We start from the raw sequence: 21,106 nt of genomic DNA on the forward strand, positions 1-21,106 counted from the left end.
TGTGGTTTCGGAGTGTGGATGTAGCTTCATTCTGGGCTCTCGTTTCTTTTTACTTGTGGTTTCGGAGTGTGGATGTAGCTTCATTCTGGGCTCTCGTTTCTTTTTACTTGTGGTTTCGGAGTGTGGATGTAGCTTCATTCTGGGCTCTCGTTTCTTTTTACTTGTGGTTTCGGAGTGTGGATGTGGCTTCATTCTGGGCTCTCGTTTCTTTTTACTTGTGGTTTCGGAGTGTGGATGTAGCTTCATTCTGGGCTCTCGTTTCTTTTTACTTGTGGTTTCGGAGTGTGGATGTAGCTTCATTCTGGGCTCTCGTTTCTTTTTACTTGTGGTTTCGGAGTGTGGATGTGGCTTCATTCTGGGCTCTCGTTTCTTTTTACTTGTGGTTTCGGAGTGTGGATGTAGCTTCATTCTGGGCTCTCGTTTCTTTTTACTTGTGGTTTCGGAGTGTGGATGTAGCTTCATTCTGGGCTCTCGTTTCTTTTTACTTGTGGTTTCGGAGTGTGGATGTAGCTTCATTCTGGGCTCTCGTTTCTTTTTACTTGTGGTTTCGGAGTGTGGATGTGGCTTCATTCTGGGCTCTCGTTTCTTTTTACTTGTGGTTTCGGAGTGTGGATGTGGCTTCATTCTGGGCTCTCGTTTCTTTTTACTTGTGGTTTCGGAGTGTGGATGTAGCTTCATTCTGGGCTCTCGTTTCTTTTTACTTGTGGTTTCGGAGTGTGGATGTAGCTTCATTCTGGGCTCTCGTTTCTTTTTACTTGTGGTTTCGGAGTGTGGATGTAGCTTCATTCTGGGCTCTCGTTTCTTTTTACTTGTGGTTTCGGAGTGTGGATGTAGCTTCATTCTGGGCTCTCGTTTCTTTTTACTTGTGGTTTCGGAGTGTGGATGTGGCTTCATTCTGGGCTCTCGTTTCTTTTTACTTGTGGTTTCGGAGTGTGGATGTGGCTTCATTCTGGGCTCTCGTTTCTTTTTACTTGTGGTTTCGGAGTGTGGATGTAGCTTCATTCTGGGCTCTCGTTTCTTTTTACTTGTGGTTTCGGAGTGTGGATGTAGCTTCATTCTGGGCTCTCGTTTCTTTTTACTTGTGGTTTCGGAGTGTGGATGTAGCTTCATTCTGGGCTCTCGTTTCTTTTTACTTGTGGTTTCGGAGTGTGGATGTGGCTTCATTCTGGGCTCTCGTTTCTTTTTACTTGTGGTTTCGGAGTGTGGATGTAGCTTCATTCTGGGCTCTCGTTTCTTTTTACTTGTGGTTTCGGAGTGTGGATGTGGCTTCATTCTGGGCTCTCGTTTCTTCTACCTTGTCCACTATTTTGGAAATAATATTCCCTGCTGCTCTTATTACATGATGATTCATCTCTTGACCTGTCACTGCAACAGAAACGTATCTGGCTAGCTGGCCTCACAGCAGCTAAGAAGATGATAGCTCTCCACTGGCAGCCCCCTCACTCCCTTCCCTGGCAGCAGTGGATCCTCTCTTTTCTAGACATTGTCTATCTGGAACCTTCTACAGCTCGGATCCATGGTGTTAGGAAGGGAACTGTGGAGGTCTGGAGAGCTGCTGCAGAGTCTATTAGATCTGTTTTAAACCCGAATCCAGCTATCACTGACAGAGTCAGGCTATTGAGGTCCTCTGAGGGGAGGGGTGGATGGAGGTTGTAGCCACTGGTGAGAGTGAAGGAGGAGGAAGGAGAGAACTAATACAGGAAAAAAACCTGTTTCATATATTCTTTTGTCAATAAAAAATCAATTGATCACAACAACAGCCACAGATGCAGTGTCTGTTTCCTTCATGTTGTGTTTTACATGGTATATTTCAAATTCCCTATATACAGTAAGGCTGTAAGCACAAAATAGTCTATAGCAGCAGCAGTGTGGACTAGTGGTTAAGACTCTGGACTCTCGGGATACTGTTAAATTGCTCCAGTAAAACCTAAAATGTATAAATGGGTGTGAATAGGCTGCAGAGTGGTGACATCAGAACAGGGATGTAATGGAACACAAACACAGTAGCTGCGACAAAACCGAGATACAACAGCACCCGGTTTCTTTATTCAATAATAATAAAAGATTTAAACAAAACACACTGACAAAGTAAACAGACAAACAAAAGAGTGGGCGAACAGACAAGCATCGTGCTGGTTGAAAGCCAGCACGTATAGCATTTGTTTTAAATTCTCTCCTCTCCCCCGTTCTTCACTCACAAATACCCAACCCCGAGTCAGTGAAGACATGCTGTATTTATGCAGCTGTACCAAGACTCGATTGCTAATCAATCATTCAATTGGAATCTCGGTACAACTGCACGTGAATTAATTATGTGCATTTTCCTGTGTTCACATACTATTATATTTTAATCTGCACATGCAGTGATGTGCAATCCTCATGCCTAAATACAAATATACATTTTAAATCATTCATGTTACACAGACTTATATCCTTTGCACCAATGACTATACACCAACATTAACACACTACACGCAACATAGGGGTGGGGCAATGTGGCAGAGATCGAATGAAGCTTGGTGTTAGATCTCCTTCCCGACCGGTGAGGGCACTAGAAAGAAGGAACAGAGTACCCTTAAACAAATGGCAAGACAATTTATCCCGAAAGGTAGGTGGAAGTCGGCCATTTAGGAAAGGGGTGGAGCTACGGCACCCAAGCTCACTGACCCGGACGGTAAACGGCGTGGCATCTGAGGATTGGAGGAGCGGATACACTCGTTAACCTAGGGGTCAGGGGCGAGGGTATAAATAGGGGGGCGTGGCTTTGTGATCTGTTCCTTTGCAGATGTTTACACTAAATAACCCAGAAGGAGCCTGTTCGTATACCGAAACCGTGAGTGTCCTGCTTGTTTGTGTATTAACACTGTTTGCCTTGTGTTGTTTTCACTAAGACTGCTGAGCACGATTCGGAGCTGCAGCCGCAGGCCAGCGTAAAACCCGAATATCCACCTTTCCACTACAGGAACCGTCTCTTTGCAACACGAGCACTAAAATCACACCCTGTCGGAATTGTGTCTGTGTTTTGTGTTTTGTGTGGGTGAAAGAACTGGACTTTGGGTTACGGGTCAAACCCGTGGGATTATAAATTAGAAGTGATACACGCCGCTGTACCACTTCCAACATTATTATTATTTGCAGGTTTGCTATAAGGCTCTGGACATTGAATTAATTTAATAAACACCCTTGCACCTGTACATCATCGTCTGTGTCATTTATTCACTCTGCACTGCACTCACCTGCACGTATTCACCACTTTGCCACAGGCACACTGACACAAAGGTAACTATGTAAAAAATAATGTGATGTTATCATCTTGTGACAATTGGATAAAGGTGTCTGCTAAGAAATAAATAATAAGTCCATGACTGTAATTCGGCTTCTAGGTAACTTGTCAGTGCCTAGGTTTACTAAATAAAAAGCCTATTTAGAAAACAGCTTTTTTTAGAAATATTTATTTTATTAGTTTATCGGTCTTCAGTATGCACTAATTTTGAACATTGTTTTATTTTTTCATTTAAATTAGGTTTATCTGATATGCAAATGTTTGATTTGATGTTCATTCATTTACAAACAGTACAAATAGATTTCTTTTTCATATGAAAGTTCAAAGTGATGCGCCTGCCGTTTCCACATTGTAAGAAAACCTGGTGGTTCTAGTGTCAAAACAAGTGTGCCTGTATATTTAAATAAATATGCAAAGAAATAAAGAATAACATCAATAACAATACAGAACTCTCGATTATCCGCTTTACAGATTATACAGAAAAAAAGATGCATGCTCAATTCTAATCAGTGCTGTTCTAAATGCAAATATGGCTGCCAGTGTAAGATAAAGGGTTATTTGATTATTAGTGGATTTCAAGCAAGCAGCTGTGTGGATTGTCTTTGCAGTAAGGAGTCAAATAGCGATCTGGTAAGTAAATTGAATAGTTGTCTTTGCTGATGGAACTAGTTTAGTTGGGTTAAAGGATGTAATTGTTAATTTTTGAAAGCTGTGGTTTGTTTGATTTAATTTTGTTGTCATGTAAAGTAAACCAGCTCTAGACCTGCAGGACAGTATAAGTTTGCAAACAATGTCTTAGAACGCCAGCCATTAAAGGGCAGTCTGAGCTCTGGCAGTCTGAGTGAGGACAGGTAGAGCGTAGAGTGTTTCCTAATCCCTCTACTTAGTATATTAGTCATATAGCCTATTCGTGTGCCTGTATGAAACATCAGCCAAAGAGCCTGGAGTCCTGCGAGGAAAGACTGTTGCAGAAAATCCAAACCTAACAGCACTCTGGTGAACACCAACTACTAGACAGGTCTGTACCTGTCTCGTCTGTCCTGCTATGACTGTCTCTCACATCCCTGTTATTCTGTCCTCTCGCTCCCGTCCTCTGTCCTCTCTCTGCCGCTGCTCCCCTAACCCCTCTAACCTCATCCCTTTGCCTCTTCCCCCCTCCTACTCTGTCCCCTCCTGCACTCTCTCTGGTGCCTTCTGGATCTGTCACTCCTCTGCTAACAAAGCTGATTTCATCTCTGCCTTTGCCTCCCACCTCTCTCTTGACTTCCTTGCTCTCACTGAAACCTGGCTCTCTCATGATAACACTGTCACTCCTGCTGCCCTGTCATCTCTCTACATCTTGTCCCATACCCCATGTCTCACTGGTCGGGGAGGAGGGAGTGGTCTTCTCCTCTTTCTCTCTTTTCTCTGTCCCTTCTGACCTCTCCTCACTCTCTGTTAACACCTTTGAATTTCACGCTGTCCAACTGACCTCTTTCTGTCAACTCCTGCGAAATGTACTATACCACCCCCTTGGACCACTCACTCACTTTTTTCGAGAAACTTGACTATCTCTAATCCTCCCTCCCCTCTCTGTCCACACCAACTGTCCTGCTAGTGGACTTAAATATCCGTCTCTTCAAACCCCCCCACTCTGCTGACAGCCTTTCTCTCCTACACTCCTTCAACTTCTCTCTCTCCATCCCCTCCTACCCACAAAGCTGGCCGTCAACTGGATCTCACATTCAAGGGCCTGCTGTCCCTCCACCCTCTCTGTCACCCCCTGGACCTCTCTGATCACTATTTCATCAGTTTTTCTCTGTCTCTCCCCTCCCTCCCTGCTCCACCTACCACCACTGTCACCTTCCGCCATAACCTCTGCTCTCTCTCCCCCTCTGTCCTTGCCTCCACTGCTCTCTCTCACCTCCCTTCCACTGACTCCTTCTCCTAACTCCCTGTGAACTCTGGTAGAGACCCTCTTCTCTGCCCTCACCACCTCCCTTGACTCCTTCTACCTCCTCACTTCCTGACCTGCTCGCTCCAACCCGGGCTCTCCTCTGTGCTCCGCTCAGCAAGAACCAAACTGCACTATGCTGAAAAGAAATGGAGGAGAACCAAACTCCCTGCTGCCCTACACCTCTACCGTTCCCTCCTCTCCATCTTCTCCTCTACTCTCTCCTCTGCTAAACCTATCTATTTCCAATCTATTATCCAGTTCTCCACCAACAACCCTCGGAAAATATTCTATAGCTTCTCCTCCCTCCTCTTTGCCTCTTTCTTCTCCTCTAAAATCTATGATATAAGAACTTAAGAAAGTCTACAAACGAGAGGAGGCCATTCGGCCCATCTTCCTCGTTTGGTTGTTAGTAGCTTATTGATCCCAAAATCTCATCAAGCAGCTTCTTGAAGGATCCCAGGGTGTCAGCTTCAACAACATTACTGGGGAGTTGATTCCAGACCCTCACAATTCTCTGTGTAAAAAAGTGCCCCCTATTTTCTGTTCTGAATGCCCTTTTGTCTAAACTCCATTTGTGACCTCTGGTCCTGGTTTCTTTTTTTAGGCTGAAAAAGTCCCTTGGGTCGACACTGTCAATAACTTTTAGAATTTTGAATGCTTGAATTAGGTCGCCACGTAGTCTTCTTTGTTCAAGACTGAACAGATTCAATTCTTTTGGCCTGTCTGCATATGACATGCCTTTTAAGCCCGGAATAATTCTGGTCGCTCTTCTTTGCACTCTTCTAGAGCAGCAATATCTTTTTTATAGCGAGGTGACCAGAACTGAACACAATATTCAAGATGAGGTCTTACTAGTGCATTGTACAGTTTTAACATTACTTCCCTTGATTTAAATTCAACACTTTTCACAATATATCCAAGCATCTTGTTAGCTTTTTTATAGCTTCCCCACAATGTCTTGATGAAGACATTTCTGAGTCAACAAAAACTCCTAGATCTTTTTCATAGATTCCTTCTCCAATTTCAATATCTCCCATATAATATTTATAATGTACATTTTTATTTCCTACGTGCAGTACCTTACACTTTTCTCTATTAAATGTCATTTGCCATGTGTCTGCCCAGTTCTGAATCTTGTCTAGATCATTTTGAATGATCTTTGCTGCTGCAACAGTGTTTGCCACTCCTCCTACTTTTGTGTCGTCTGCAAATTTAACAAGTTTGCTTACTATACCAGAATCTAAATCATTAATGTAGATTAGGAATAGCAGAGGACCTAATTCTGATCCCTGTGGTACACCGCTGGTTACCACACTCCATTCTGAGGTTTTTCCTCTAATCAGTACTTTCTGTTTTCTACATGTTAACCACTCCCTAATCCATGTACATGTGTTTCCTTGAATCCCAACTGCGTTCAGTTTGAGAATTAATCTTTTGTGCGGGACTTTGTCAAAAGCTTTCTGGAAATCTAAATAAACCATGTCATATGCTTTGCAATTATCCATTATCGATGTTGCATCCTCAAAAAAATCAAGCAAGTTAGTTAGACACGATCTCCCTTTTCTAAAACCATGTTGACTGTCTCCCAGTACCCTGTTACCATATCAGTAATTTTCCATTTTGGATCTTATTATAGTTTCCATAAGTTTGCATATAATAGAAGTCAGGCTTACTGGTCTGTAGTTACCTGGTTCAGTTTTGTTTCCCTTTTTGTGAATCGGTATTACGTTTGCAATTTTCAAGAGACTGCTGCATGATCTTGGTTAGCGTTTTATAAATTACTTTTCATTTCTTTGAGTACTACTGGGAGGATCTCATCCGGCCCAGGGGATTTGTTTATTTTAAGAGCTCCTAGTCCCTTTAACACTTCTGCCTCAGTTATGCTAAAGTTATTTAAAACTGGATAGGAACTGGATGACATGTGGGGCATGTTGTCAGTATCTTCCTTTGTAAAAACTTTTGAAAATTGATCATTTAATCTACGATTTTGCCATTTGTATATCTTATACATTTAATCTCCTCTTTGAATGTTTTGCTCTTGCTGTTGTAATAATGGAAAAACATTTTGGAATTGGTTTTAGCTCCCTTAGCAATGTTCATTTCTATTTCTCTCTTGGCCTTTCTAACTTCCTTTTCGACTTGCGTTTGCAGTTCTGTGTACTCTTTCTGCGTACTTTCTTTTTGGTCCTTTTTTAATGCTCTGTAAAGTGCCTTTTTTCGCTGAATATTTTTAGTTTTAGTTATTCTATCTTCGTTATTTGAAAAGACTAAATCAAGGCATGCCTCCCCTCTAGTCGGTTCCTTGACAAATTGTGTTAGGAAGCAGTCATTTGTCATTTCCACCATTTCTATTTCATCCTTCGCGCTACCCACTGGTTTTTCCCATTTTATTTGGGGGAAGTTGAAATCCCCCATTAGTATGGCTTCTCCTTTGCTACACGCATTTCTAGTGTCATTGTATAACAGATTATTGTGCTCACCGTCTGAATCTGGCGGTCTATAGCATGCTCCTATTATTATGCCCTTTGAATTTTTGTCCATTATTCTGACCCATATTGATTCGGTTTTATTTTCTTTGTCTTGTTAGTAGCTTATTGATCCCAAAATCTCATCAAGCAGCTTCTTGAAGGATCCCAGGGTGTCAGCTTCAACAACATTACTGGGGAGTTGATTCCAGACCCTCACAATTCTCTGTGTAAAAAAGTGTCTCCTATTTTCTGTTCTGAATGCCCCTTTTTCTAATCTCCATTTGTGACCCCTGGTCCTTGTTTCTTTTTTCAGGCTGAAAAAGTCCCTTGGGTCGACACTGTCAATACCTTTTAGAATTTTGAATGCTTGAATTAGGTCGCCACGTAGTCTTCTTTGTTCAAGACTGAACAGATTCAATTTTTTTAGCCTGTCTGCATATGACATGCCTTTTAAGCCCGGAATAATTCTGGTCGCTCTTCTTTGCACTCTTTCTAGAGCAGCAATATCTTTTTTATAGCGAGGTGACCAGAACTGCACACAATATTCAAGATGAGGTCTTACTAGTGCATTGTACAGTTTTAACATTACTTCCCTTGATTTAAATTCAACACTTTTCACAATGTATCCGAGCATCTTGTTAGCCTTTTTTATAGCTTCCCCACATTGCCTAGATGAAGACATTTCTGAGTCAACAAAAACTCCTAGGTCTTTTTCATAGATTCCTTCTCCAATTTCAATATCTCCCATATGATATTTATAATGTACATTTTTATTTCCTGCGTGCAGTACCTTACACTTTTCTCTATTAAATGTCATTTGCCATGTGTCTGCCCAGTTCTGAATCTTGTCTAGATCATTTTGAATGACCTTTGCTGCTGCAACAGTGTTTGCCACTCCTCCTACTTTTGTGTCGTCTGCAAATTTAACAAGTTTGCTTACTATACCAGAATCTAAATCATTAATGTAGATTAGGAATAGCAGAGGACCTAATACTGATCCCTGTGGTACACCGCTGGTTACCACACTCCATTCTGAGGTTTTTCCTCTAATCAGTACTTTCTGTTTTCTACATGTTAACCACTCCCTAATCCATGTACATGTGTTTCCTTGAATCCCAACTGCGTTCAGTTTGAGAATTAATCTTTTGTGCGGGACTTTGTCAAAAGCTTTCTGGAAATCTAAATAAACCATGTCATATGCTTTGCAATTATCCATTATCGATGTTGCATCCTCAAAAAAATCAAGCAAGTTAGTTAGACACGATCTCCCTTTCCTAAAACCATGTTGACTGTCTCCCAGGACCCTGTTACCATATAGGTAATTTTCCATTTTGGATCTTATTATAGTTTCCATAAGTTTGCATATAATAGAAGTCAGGCTTACTGGTCTGTAGTTACCTGGTTCAGTTTTGTTTCCCTTTTTGTGGATCGGTATTACGTTTGCAATTTTCCAGTCTGTCGGTACCACCCCTGTGTCAAGAGACTGCTGCATGATCTTGGTTAGCGGTTTGTAAATTACTTCTTTCATTTCTTTGAGTACTACTGGGAGGATCTCATCCGGCCCAGGGGATTTGTTTATTTTAAGAGCTCCTAGTCCCTTTAACACTTCTGCCTCAGTTATGCTAAAGTTATTTAAAACTGGATAGGAACTGGATGACATGTGGGGCATGTTGTCAGTATCTTCCTTTGTAAAAACTTGTGAAAAGTAATCATTTAACATATTTGCTATTTTTTTTTCTTCCTCTACGATTTTGCCATTTGTATCTCTTAAACATTTAATCTCCTCTTTGAATGTTCTCTTGCTGTTGTAATATTGGAAAAACATTTTGGAATTGGTTTTAGCTCCCTTAGCAATGTTCATTTCTATTTCTCTCTTGGCCTTTCTAACTTCTTTTTGACTTGCGTTTGCAGTTCTGTGTACTCTTTCTGTGTACTTTCTTTTTGGTCCTTTTTTAATGCTCTGTAAAGTGCCTTTTTTCGCTGAATATTTTTTTTAATTGATCTATTAAACCATTTTGGCAATTTAGTTTTACATTTAGATTTGTCTACTTTAGGGATGTAATTGTTTTGCGCCTCTAGTACTACATTTTTGAAGAACAACCATCCTTCTTCTGTGGGTGTTTTCTCTATTTTACTCCAATCTACTTCTGTTAGTCTCTGTTTCATACCTTCATAGTTTGCTTTTCTAAAATTGTAAACCTTAGCTTTAGTCTTTACTTTTGAGGATTTAAAAAACACTTCAAATGAGACCATGTTGTGGTCTGAGTTTGCCAGTGGTTCTCTGACCTCTGTTTTAGTTATTCTATCTTCGTTATTTGAAAAGACTAAATCAAGGCATGCCTCCCCTCTAGTGGGTGCCTTCACAAATTGTGTTAGGAAGCAGTCATTTGTCATTTCCACCATTTCTATTTCATCCTTCGCGCTACCCACCGGGTTTTCCCATTTTATTTGGGGGAAGTTGAAATCCCCCATTAGTATGGCTTCTCCTTTGCTACACACATTTCTAATGTCATTGTATAACAGATTATTTTGCTCACCGTCTGAATCTGGCGGTCTATAGCATGCTCCTATTATTCTGACCCATATTGATTCGGTTTTATTTTCTTTGTCCAGGTTTAACACCTGGGCTTCAAGACTGTTTCTTATGTATAGCGCTACCCCTCCTCCTCTTCTGTCCTGCCTGTCTTTCCTATACAGTGTATACCCACAAATATTAAATTCGTCCCCATCACTCTCAGACAACCACGTTTCTGTAACACCTATCACATCATAGTTACCTGTTAGTGCAGTAGCTTCAAGTTCTAGAATTTTGTTTCTGATACTTCTAGCATTTAGATAAATACATTTAATGGTTGTCTTACCTGAGTTGTTGTTCTTGTTTTGATGCGGTCTCCCTTCTGTTTTTTTGTTGATTTCTCCCCCCTTCCTTTCTAGTTTAAATGCTTCCGAACCTGCTCGAGGATCTTTTCTCCAAGTAGACTAGTTCCCTTGTTATTTAAATGCAGTCCATCCCGTCTATACAGATAGTCCTCGTTGTAGAATGTGGTCCAATGATCAAGATAGGTGAAGCCTTCCCGTGTGCACCACGTCTTCAGCCATGCGTTTTGATTAATTATTTCCAGCTGTCCATATGGTCCTTTGCAAGGTGCGGGTAGTATACCAGAAAATACCACAGTTTTGGTTTTCTCTTTTAATTTCCTTCCTAGCTCTCTGAATTTGTTTTGCAGGGATTTTGGTCTGTCTCTTCCAATGTTGTTTGTACCGATGTGGACTACTACTACCGGGTTGTCTCCTGTTCATTCTAGGAGCCTGTCCACGTTCTCTGTGATGTGCTTGACCGAGGCTCCCGGAAGGCAGCACACTGTTGTAGTAAGGGGGTCCAAACTGCGAATTGAACTTGCTGTGTTTCTCAATATGGAGTCCCCAACAATCATGACCTCCCTTCTTTTGCTGTCTGGTCACCACTGTCAATAGGGTCCTGGATGTTGTTCCTTTCATTCTCTTGTTGTTGGTTCTGCTCATCAAAATTCTGAAGTGACTCAAATCTGTTGGTTGTTTTGATTTCTGGTGGTTATGTTTGAGGACGTTTCTTTTTTTCCCTGCTTCTGCCTACCTGAACCCAGCTGTTCTGACCTTCTATCTCCCTGGTGGCTTTCAGTCTGTTAAGGCTGATGCAGACTTCCATGAATTGTGGGTGTGCCAGTTCCTCAAGATCCTGTTGCTGTCTCACTTCTTCCAGCTCCATTTCTAGCATACTTACTAGTTTATGCAAATCCTGGATCGCGCGTCACTTTACGCACACTTGGTTTAGCTCCACTGGGTTTTCTCGGATTTCCCACATCAAGCAGGTGTCACAGGTTACTGGCTTGAAGACCATGTTGAGGGTTATTTTTTTGAAGTTTAGTTTCTTCTGCAGCTGTCAACCTGCTTTCAAACTGCTTCTAAACTGCTCTGTACTTTTCCACGCCTGTACTTCTCCCACTCGCTGTCGCTGGGAAGACTGCCTCGTTTAACTGTGTTGTTCTGCTGTGCTATTGGCTCCTCCCCTCGCCCGTGTCTCAGAACGGCGCTGAATTTGAATCAGCTGCTCCGAGTTTCAGCTTGTTTGTTATCAGAAAAACACACGCGGCTGTTTGACCTTGAGCTGCTGCTGTGTTTCCCCAGTGTCCCCCGTTTTCTCATTAAAGCAATTCAAGATGCAGTTTCTCCTTTCTGCTTCTAAACTGCTCTGTACTTTTCCACGCCTGTACTTCTCCCACTCACTGTCGCTGGGAAGGCTGCCTCGTTTTGCAAACTCCCTCCCCCTCTCCCACACCAACACCCTCTGTCTCCTCTACTAACTTGCCCTCTTTCTCCTCTCCAAAGTTAGCAGCGTTTTCAACAAACACAAAAGAGTTGTGACTGTTTTTTCATGACAGCGAGTAAACATGAAATGATTTGGAAATAGCAGCAAAGAGCTGAAGTTACGCAAGCATCTGGACTAATTTGTGCTAAACAAGCAGCCATGTTAATGTGCTGGGGATGGGGGCTCGATTTCAATGCTACCTACTGGAATGGAAGCCTCTAATATGCCACCGCTGGATTATTTTAATAATCTTGATCAGCAGAATGACGCATCATGAGTACGCACTAATAAAAGAAAAGGATGACGAGACAATCAAGCTCGACTGATTACTTTTAGAAACTATAAAGGCGAGTTTTATTCTGATTTGCATTATCCATGTTTCTTTTGTATCTGTGTAATCACTTACCCTTTTCAAATTGGCGTTCTTCCTTCGCCTTCTCCCAGCGTATCTCATCTGCTCTCAATTTCACTATCTCCTCTGGCTTTTGTCCGAGTGCTGCCCTGGTTTCCTGGTTCATCCCTCTGTTGTAGCAGCTGCCTCCCATCTCTACCACTTTCAACTCAAATAAGTGTTTGACCTGGTTTAGATTGTTCCTCATCTTGTTATTGAAAATGTTCTCAGTGCTTATGTTCCTCCTGTCATTGAAAGCATTATTACTGTCTCTTATAGTCATGGTTTTGCTTCTGCTATTATTTAAAGATAATAAATGTTTAGCTGCTTCTGTTGCATTACTCTTTTCACACTGGAGTTCTTCACCTGCCTTCTCTAATGCTTCTCTGGTGTAGCAGCTGTCTCTGTTCTCTGCCACCATTGCCTCTATTTTCCCCAGGAGATTTCTGACCTGGGCTCGATTGCTCCTCTTCTTGTTATTGAAAGTGTGATACCGGTCCCCACACTTCAATACAAGCTGCTGGAGGTCTTTGTCACCCTTAATAAACTCCTCTATTGTATGATTCTTGTCCAGTTTGTCCTCATGAGTGAAGAGCAGCATGGTGTAGCTGAGCGCTCTCTCGCCGAAGATCTCCTGGATTGTCTCCAGCGCTCGCTTCTCTTTCTGTGTGAATCTGCCCAGCTGAATCACCAGGAGGAGAGTGTGGGGTCCCGGGGCAGACAGGGAGATGCATTTCTCAATCTCTTCACGAGGAAATTTGTCAGACAGATCTGGGGTGTCAATAACAGCAACATGTCTCCCAGAAACACTTCCCCTTTTCTTCTCGCACTCCTTGGTCACAGAACTCTGAGTGAGTCTGGATTCAAACTGGTCCTCATCCAGGATCGTGTTTCCACTTGCACTCTTCCCAGCTCCACTTTTTCCCAGCAGCACGATCCTCAGCTCTTTATCTGTAAACAAGTGGTGAAAATAGTGAATTTCTTCCTTACATCTTTACCATTATGGTCATTGCAAGACATATGTTTTAAAGAGAGCGCTCACTTTGAGCAAGTCAGGGTGTTTATTTCTCTGGGGCTTCAGTCAGGCACTGTCAGTCAATATTGCAAGCTGGTTTGTTAGTTTAAAAGAAGGAATTGAGATGAGGACAAGTGCAGCTGAAAGTAGCCAAGCAGAGATTTCATTACTCCAGAACTGCACATTGGAGAAATATATAAAACCGGTGTGATCTATAAAATACTTTTATTAGGCTTCCTCAGCATATCTGGGGGAAGCCCATTGTTTTCCTAAGGATTATTGATCTTTCCATTAAAAGTTGCTTGAAAGCTGTTGAAATTTGCTAGGTTGGTAGATGCCAATGGAAAAATGTCCCAGAAACAAAAACAATGTCGTATTGGATTTTGCAGAGATTGTTAAAATGCCTAAGTATCGAAAACCACTTACTGCAGAGTTCTGAAACTTGCCAAGATTCACTGCTGTACATAATAATAATAATAATAATAATAATAATAATAATAATAAATAATAATAAATAAGCTGTTTGGTTCCGTAGTTTGGTGGCCACATTGGATAACGTCATAAAAATACTGTGGAAACCATAACATCATTAACAAACAAACCTCTTCTCTCGGAAACTACTTGTCCACTTGAAACAAACATTGGAATAAATGATCACAGTATGGTTGTCTTTTACACTTGTTCAAGGGAAGTTGCTACAGTAAAAAACATGGCGAGCACCTTGGATTTGCAGATAGGGTCATGGATGTTATGGGACCCTGTCACAAAGACGGCTGGAGAGGGTGGCGTCAGACCAGAGCCAGGAAATAAATAAACAAAATGAGAGGTGGAGTTTGGTGGAGCTGAGCGAATGGTCTCTCTCAGCATTTACTAATTTATACAAGCAGAAAATAAAAGGTTGCAAAGACAAACAAGACACAAGGACACGGCACATTCACCAAAACAAAAGAGATAAACAAAACGGACTATCACTAAACAAAACATGGTGAGCTTCTTTAACGATTATTATTTTATTATTTATTCTCATAGTCTTGGTACAACTGCACGGGAATTAATAAAGTGCAATTCCCTGTGCTCACATATTATTACATTTTACTTCACGTGAAGTGCTGTGCAATCCTCATGCCTAAATACAAATATACATTTTAAACACTTGTGTTACACAAACCCGTTTATATCCCGTGTACCAATGACTATACACCAACATTAACACACAATACACAACATATAACAGAAAATACACACAGGGGCGGGCACTTCGTCACAGACCCATATATGCTGTATAAAACAATGTCATTGGCCGTGATACCCGACAAACGGTTTATTGTTGTAAACTATAATGTAATAAATTAAATATAATGGCAACAACTTATTGTAGATAACAGTTAGTGGAAAGTACAGGTGAGTAAGAAAGTAAAATGAATTAAACAAACATCCAAACAAACTAACACTAACGCGAAATGAACGCGGTGTCCGGTGGGCCTCCAAAAAACCCCCACACACACAAACACCACGCCAATACAAAACCAATATACAACTAACACACCGACAGGCAATAGAGACAAAGGTGAATGAATAAGTATACGGGGAAAACAATTACAATGACAGTCTTGATGGCAATGGATGATAAATGAAATTTAGGCCTAACAAGTCCAGTGAAGTAATGCAGATGAAATCCAAAGTAACAAAAGAACAAACCAAAACTACAGGAACCAAAGTATCAAAGGAAAGTAGAAAAAAACAGCAAACAGAAAAGGAATAATCTCACCAAAAATAATGAAGTCCCGAATAGAGTCCTGTACCGATGAGGATGGATGAAGGATGATGAAAAATTAGCGATCGTAGAAATGGAGAGTCTGTTGAGCAGTTCCGGGTTGAGTGGTGAACAGCCGTTTGGAAAATATCAGGAAGATCAAAAACAAAATGGAGACTGAACACCCTACCAAAAAACAAACCCTAAACAGACCTTGAACAGCAACTAAACTTAAACAAGTAACAGTGTAAACAAAAAAGAAAGGGTTAGACACAGTACAAGATTTTAAAAAGAGTGAATGGATGCAGCAGTATTTATCTATAATAGTTACAGTTACTCTGTTAATTAAGGGATATGCTGTTTGTTTGTAAATTGATTCCTCAAGAGAAATTGGAGTCCTCCCTGGCCTAGCAGCCAGCTTTAATACCGGCACTGGCTTCCAAGGAGCTCTGAGATTGGAGGGGTGGATATCTGAATGAGCCAATGGGGGGAGAGGATGAACAGAGGGTGATAGCAAGGAACTATAGGAAATTGAGTTTAACCTGGCCAGGCTACTGTCCCTAATTAAAGGGACAGGTGGGTGAAACTTACACCCACTTCATGGAGCAAGTGAATTGCCCCCCCCCCCCCCCCCCTGGAGGCGCCAGGGATGAACGCCATAATAGCGTTTTAGATTAACAATATTGACTGTATCCTCTTTAATAGAATCGGGCTCCCCCCACTTGACTTTGTAGTTGTTGGATCCAAGTGTCTTGGTTTCAAGAGCTGGCCCAAACATTTAGGGGCAAGTTTAGCAGAAAACTTTCCAGAGGCATCAGATAAGGGGTGAGATCTTATCCAGACTAACTCCCTTTCTTCATACAGACAGTGTGCTCTCCGGGCATTATAATTCTCAGTGGATGGAGCAGGAGCAACAGCGATTAATCGATCCAATGGGCCTCTGATGGTCCTTCCGAGTGCTAATACTGCAGGAGAGAAGCCAGTGGTTTCATGTTTTGAGGGCCAAAAGAAACTCAGGTATCCACTGATCCCACAGCTGATGGCTTTTTCCTACGAAGGATGCCACCATGGTTTTTAAGGTGCGGTTCACCCGTTCCGTCATGTTCGTCTGTGGGTGGTAGCTGGTTATGAGTTTTTGTACGACTCCCCAGGTTTTGCACACCTCTGCAAGTAGCTGGCTTGTGAACTGAGGTCCACGGTCTGACAGAATATGTTGCGGGGTTCCCCATCGGGTGAAGATTTCCTGTGTCAATATGTTCACAATCTTGGTGGTCTTACTGTCCCGCAATGGAAACAGCTCAACCCACTTTGTGAAGTAATCGACAATTAATTCTCAGCAAAGGTTCCATTAGGTCCAGACCCAACATCTCTCCGGGCTCCTTCACGGTAATGGACTGGAGTTGACCTGCGGGTTTGGTGTTGGAAGGTTTGTACCTCTGGCAGGTTTGACACTCCTTTATGTGGCGCCACGTATCTTTACGAATGGATGGCCATCATGCCACCTCCACCATGCGCAACAGGGTCTTCATCCTGCCCAGGTGACCTCCTAAAGGGTTGTCATGGTAATGTAGGAGGAAGGAATTCGTCAGCTATTCCGGAATAACCAGCTGGTATCGGAATCCTTGTTTAGGGATAGGCACCCGGAGATACACCAGTCCTTGCTGTTGGATGAAGGTGATGTGATTATTACTGTCAGTCTTTGAACCAATGTCACAGATGATATCAGAGATAGTTGGGTCTTTGGACTGAGCGGCCGCAATCTGGTCCATGGTGGTAGGCAGATCCATACTACTCGCAGAGGCATTGCTGACACATACTGCTGCAGAGGGAGTTGAAGGAGGTACAAGAAGAGCTTGGGAGAGTGCATCAGGGACCAGGTTAAGACTACCTTTCCTGTAAATAACGGTAAAAGTGAATTTTTGTAGGCGAAGAGTTCAGCGGGTCAGTCTGGAAGAGGTTTTCGGGTTCTTGAATGCCCAGGAGAGTGCAACGTGGTCTATAACTACCTCAAACGCCACCCCCTCCAGATAATGCCGCCATTTCTCTACTGCCCACACAGCAGCGAAACACTTCTATTCAGATGTGGAGTAGTTCTTTTCAGTAGAATTCAGTAATTTTGAGGCATAGGCTATTACTTTTTCATCCTCTCCTTCTAGCTGGGTCAGAACTGCTCCTAGTCCTACATCGCTGGCATCAGTGAAGACTCAGAACATCTTGTTGATGTCTGGGTGAGCAAGGACTGGAGGACTGATCAAAGCTTCTTGTAAGAGTTTGAAACTTTTCTGGCACTCTCCTGTCCATTTCCAGGGGACATCCTTCTTTTTCAAGTTGTTTAGGGGTGCAGTGATATCCGCAAACCTGGGGATGTACTTGTGGTACCACCTGACCAAACCTAGGAACCGTTGAACCTCCTTCAAGTTGGTAGGTATGGGGTATTCCTGGATGGCTTGGAGCTTGTGGGGATCAGCAGCTATACCCTCACCCGAAACCACATGACCGAGGAAATGGAGAGTGTGTTTGAAGAAGTGGCATTTGTTGAGATTGAGAGTCAGACAGGCCAGATGAAGTTTGTGGAAGACAGCTTCAAGGTCTTGAAGATGTTGTGCTGGGTTTGATGAAGACAATTATGTTGTCAATGTAGACAAAACAGATCTTCCCTCGAAGGTCTCCTAACACCCTCTCCATCAGCCATTGAAAAGTGGCTGCGGCATTTTCTAACCCAAATGGCATTACTTTAAACTAATAGAAACCAAAGGGTGGGGTAAATGCCATCTTCGCTCTACTTTCTGCATCCATTGCCACCTGCCAGTAACCTGATCGTAGATCAAGGGAGCTGAATACTGCCGCACCGCTCAGGGACTCCAGGATGTCTGAATGAGGGGCATGGGGTATGAGTCAAAGACGGTCTTGGCATTCAGCTTCCTGTAGTCCACACAGAACCTGTATCCTCCATCTTTCTTTTCTGTGAGCACCACTGGAGAGGACCATGGGGAGGTAGATGGTTGGATAACTCCGTCCAGAAGCATGTCTTGGACATTTTCAGCAGTGACACTCGATATGGCCGACCTCGGACAGGGACTTCATCCTCTGTGGGGTTGGAGTGACGGGTGACTGTGGTCATTCCTAGCTGATCACTGCAGACCGATGACCACTTCTGCTGGAGCTTCTGGAGTTGTAGCTCGACAAGAGATGGTTCAGATGAATTGATGGTCATGGTCACCTTCGGCAGTTGGGTTGGTTTAGGACGAGAGGTGGTAGGTGGGTGGCCAGCTGTATGGAAGTAGAGACAGAGCCTCGGTGAAGACCTGTGTCAAGAAGATTCCCACTCGTACTGTGGCAAAAAAGGATGGTAGGAGAAATCCTTCTGGTGTTTAACACCATAATGCCTATTGACAATGTCAATCTGGGTATGAGTTTTCTTCAGGAAATCCAGGCCTAGGACAAGAGGGAATGTTAGATGATGATCCTCCAGGACATAGATGCCTATAAACCATACCTCTCCGTGTAGTAGATAAGTGAGACGAACTTGGCCTTTGGCCTGGTGGGACTGTCCATCCGCCAGCGTGAAATACTGGTCCTGGGCATACTCCAGCTCTTCCCCTGGCTGAGCTATCTTCCTCCAGAGACTCTCTCTCATCAGAGTGAAAGTGCTCCCAGTTCTTTTACTGTCTTCACCCTTCCCCTCAAACCACTTGCCAGTTTGGGATTACAGCTGTTCAGAATCCATCGAACCACTTCAGCCAGTCATAGGCAAAGTCAAGGATTCGTTCGTCAGGCAGCTGGACTCTGGAGCAGAGTTGGTCTTCCACTTCAGTCTGGAAGTCGGTCGGCAAAAAGGCTTGACGGAAGAGTCTTGAACTGCTCCCAGGGCTGGATTCCCTTGCATTCTGCTACCCACCAGCTCTTTGCTGAGCCTTTCAGCACACTGGACATGGTTGCCATGATGTCATTTGGTGTCATGGGCCGCAGGCAAAGGAATTCATTGCATTTGTCCAGGTAGTCAAGGACATCATTGCTGGCCTCTCCGCCAAACTCCGGGAAGTTGATCTTAACTGGCAGCTTTGCTTGGTGAAGACTTCCTTCTTTTCTGGAGTCACGGTAATCAGTCAATCCCCCTCAAAGGAGAATTGTTGCGGGCCAGACTGCCTACAAGAGGAGAGGTATGGTTTAGCAAGTGGCAGATGTGGGGTGCTGGTCTTCTTGAAGAGTTTCTTCAGCTCTTCTCCCCACAACACAACACGGCGTTTATGACAATTCACCACTTCCAGATCAATGTCATCTATGGCCTCTTGCCTTCGCCTCTCCATATTGGCAAAGCGTCCTTCAATGTAATCTCTCAGGAACCGCTCACAGTTAATGCCGCTCTCCTGGAACTCAGACAGCTCTGTTTCCAATTACTCAACCCGCTTGGTGAGATGGGAACAGAGCTCAGACAATTGCCCTATTGCCTCACTGTCAGTAAGGTTACCTTCATCATCATCGCCTCCAAAAAGCTCTACCCCTTCTTGGGTAATGTACAGATCACTAAGGCAGGTAGTTATCTCTGTGACAGGCTCTCTGATAGTCTCATGGGGTCTATCTCCAATCTCAGAGAAGTTTAGTGAGGACAAGGTCTGATTTTCCATTTCTGACATTAGGTTTCCAACAATTTAAACCGATTAATATGAATATGAATTTAATGAAACACAAAGGGTTCCCGTACGGGCCACCAATTCTGTAACGATCACTCTGCACAACTGAGAAGCAGTTGTACTGTTCTCCCTAAGGAGATACTACCGGCCCAATATCTATAACTAACTAAGTCAGCAAGAGTGACAGACAGCAAAAGCAGGGATGTCAGAGGTGTCAATTTCACAAACAAACTGTTTATTGTTGTAAACTATAATGTAATAAATGAGATATAATGACAACAACTTATTGTAGATAACAGTTAGTGGAAGGTACAGGTGAGTAAGAAAGTAAAGTGAATTAAACAAACATCCAAACAAACTAACACTAAAGCGAAATGAATGTGGTGTCCGGTGGGCCTCCAATAAACCCCCACACACAAACACCACACACACAAACACCACACCAATACAAAACCAATATACAACTAACACACCGACATGCAATAGAGACAAAGATGAATGAATAAGTATACGGGGAAAACAATTACAAAGACAGTCTTGATGGCAATGGATGATAAATGAAGTCCAGTGAAGTAATGCAGATGAAATTCAAAGTAACAAAAGAACAAAACCAAAATTCCAGTAACCAAAGTATCAAAGCAAAGTAGAAAAAACCAGCAAACAGAAAAGGAATAATCTCACCAAAAATAATGAAGTCCCGAATAGAGTCCTGTACTGATGAGGATGGATGAAGGATGATGAAAAATTAGCGATCGTAGAAATGGAGAGTCTGTTGAGCAGTTCCGGGTTGAGTGGTGAACAGCCGTTTGGAAAATATCAGGAAGATCCAAAACAAAATGGAGACTGAACACCCTACCAAAAAACAAACCCTAAACAGACCTTGAACAGCAACTAAACTTAAACAAGTAACAGTGTAAACAAAAAAAGAAAGGGTTAGACACAGTACAAGATTTTGAAGAGAGTGAATGGATGCAGCAGTATTTATCTATAATAGTTACAGTTACTCTGTTAATTAAGGGATATGCTGTTTGTTTGTAAATGGATTCCTCAAGAGAAAATGGAGTCCTCCCTGGCCTAGCCAGCCAGCTTTAATACCGGCACTGGCTTCCAAGGAGCTCTGAGATAGGGGGAGTGGATACCTGAATGAGCCAATGGGAGGAGAGGATGAACAGAGGGTGAAAGTAAGGAACTATGGGAAATGGAGTTTAACCTGGCCAGGCTACTGTCCCTAATTAAAGGAACAGGTGGGTGAAACTTACACCCACTTCATGGAGCAAGTGAATT

At 42.7% G+C, this 21,106-nt stretch overlaps 1 protein-coding gene across 1 annotated transcript in view; it reads right to left on the minus strand.

The window, feature by feature from the left end:
* The window catches only part of LOC121307886 (intracellular protein transport protein USO1-like), a 32,073-nt gene extending 15,095 nt beyond the window's left edge, over positions 1-16,978 (minus strand). The window contains exons 1-2 of the mRNA XM_041240203.1: positions 16,882-16,978; positions 12,439-13,374 (exon numbers count right to left, since the gene is read on the minus strand). Of these exons, the coding sequence (XP_041096137.1) occupies positions 12,439-13,374; positions 16,882-16,978 (1,033 nt within the window). The remainder of the gene's footprint in view (positions 1-12,438; positions 13,375-16,881) is intronic.
* Positions 16,979-21,106: the final 4,128 nt, after the last annotated feature.

This window comes from Polyodon spathula, chromosome 60 (assembly GCF_017654505.1).
Source record: "Polyodon spathula isolate WHYD16114869_AA chromosome 60, ASM1765450v1, whole genome shotgun sequence".
Classification (NCBI taxonomy): Eukaryota; Metazoa; Chordata; class Actinopteri; order Acipenseriformes; family Polyodontidae; genus Polyodon; species Polyodon spathula.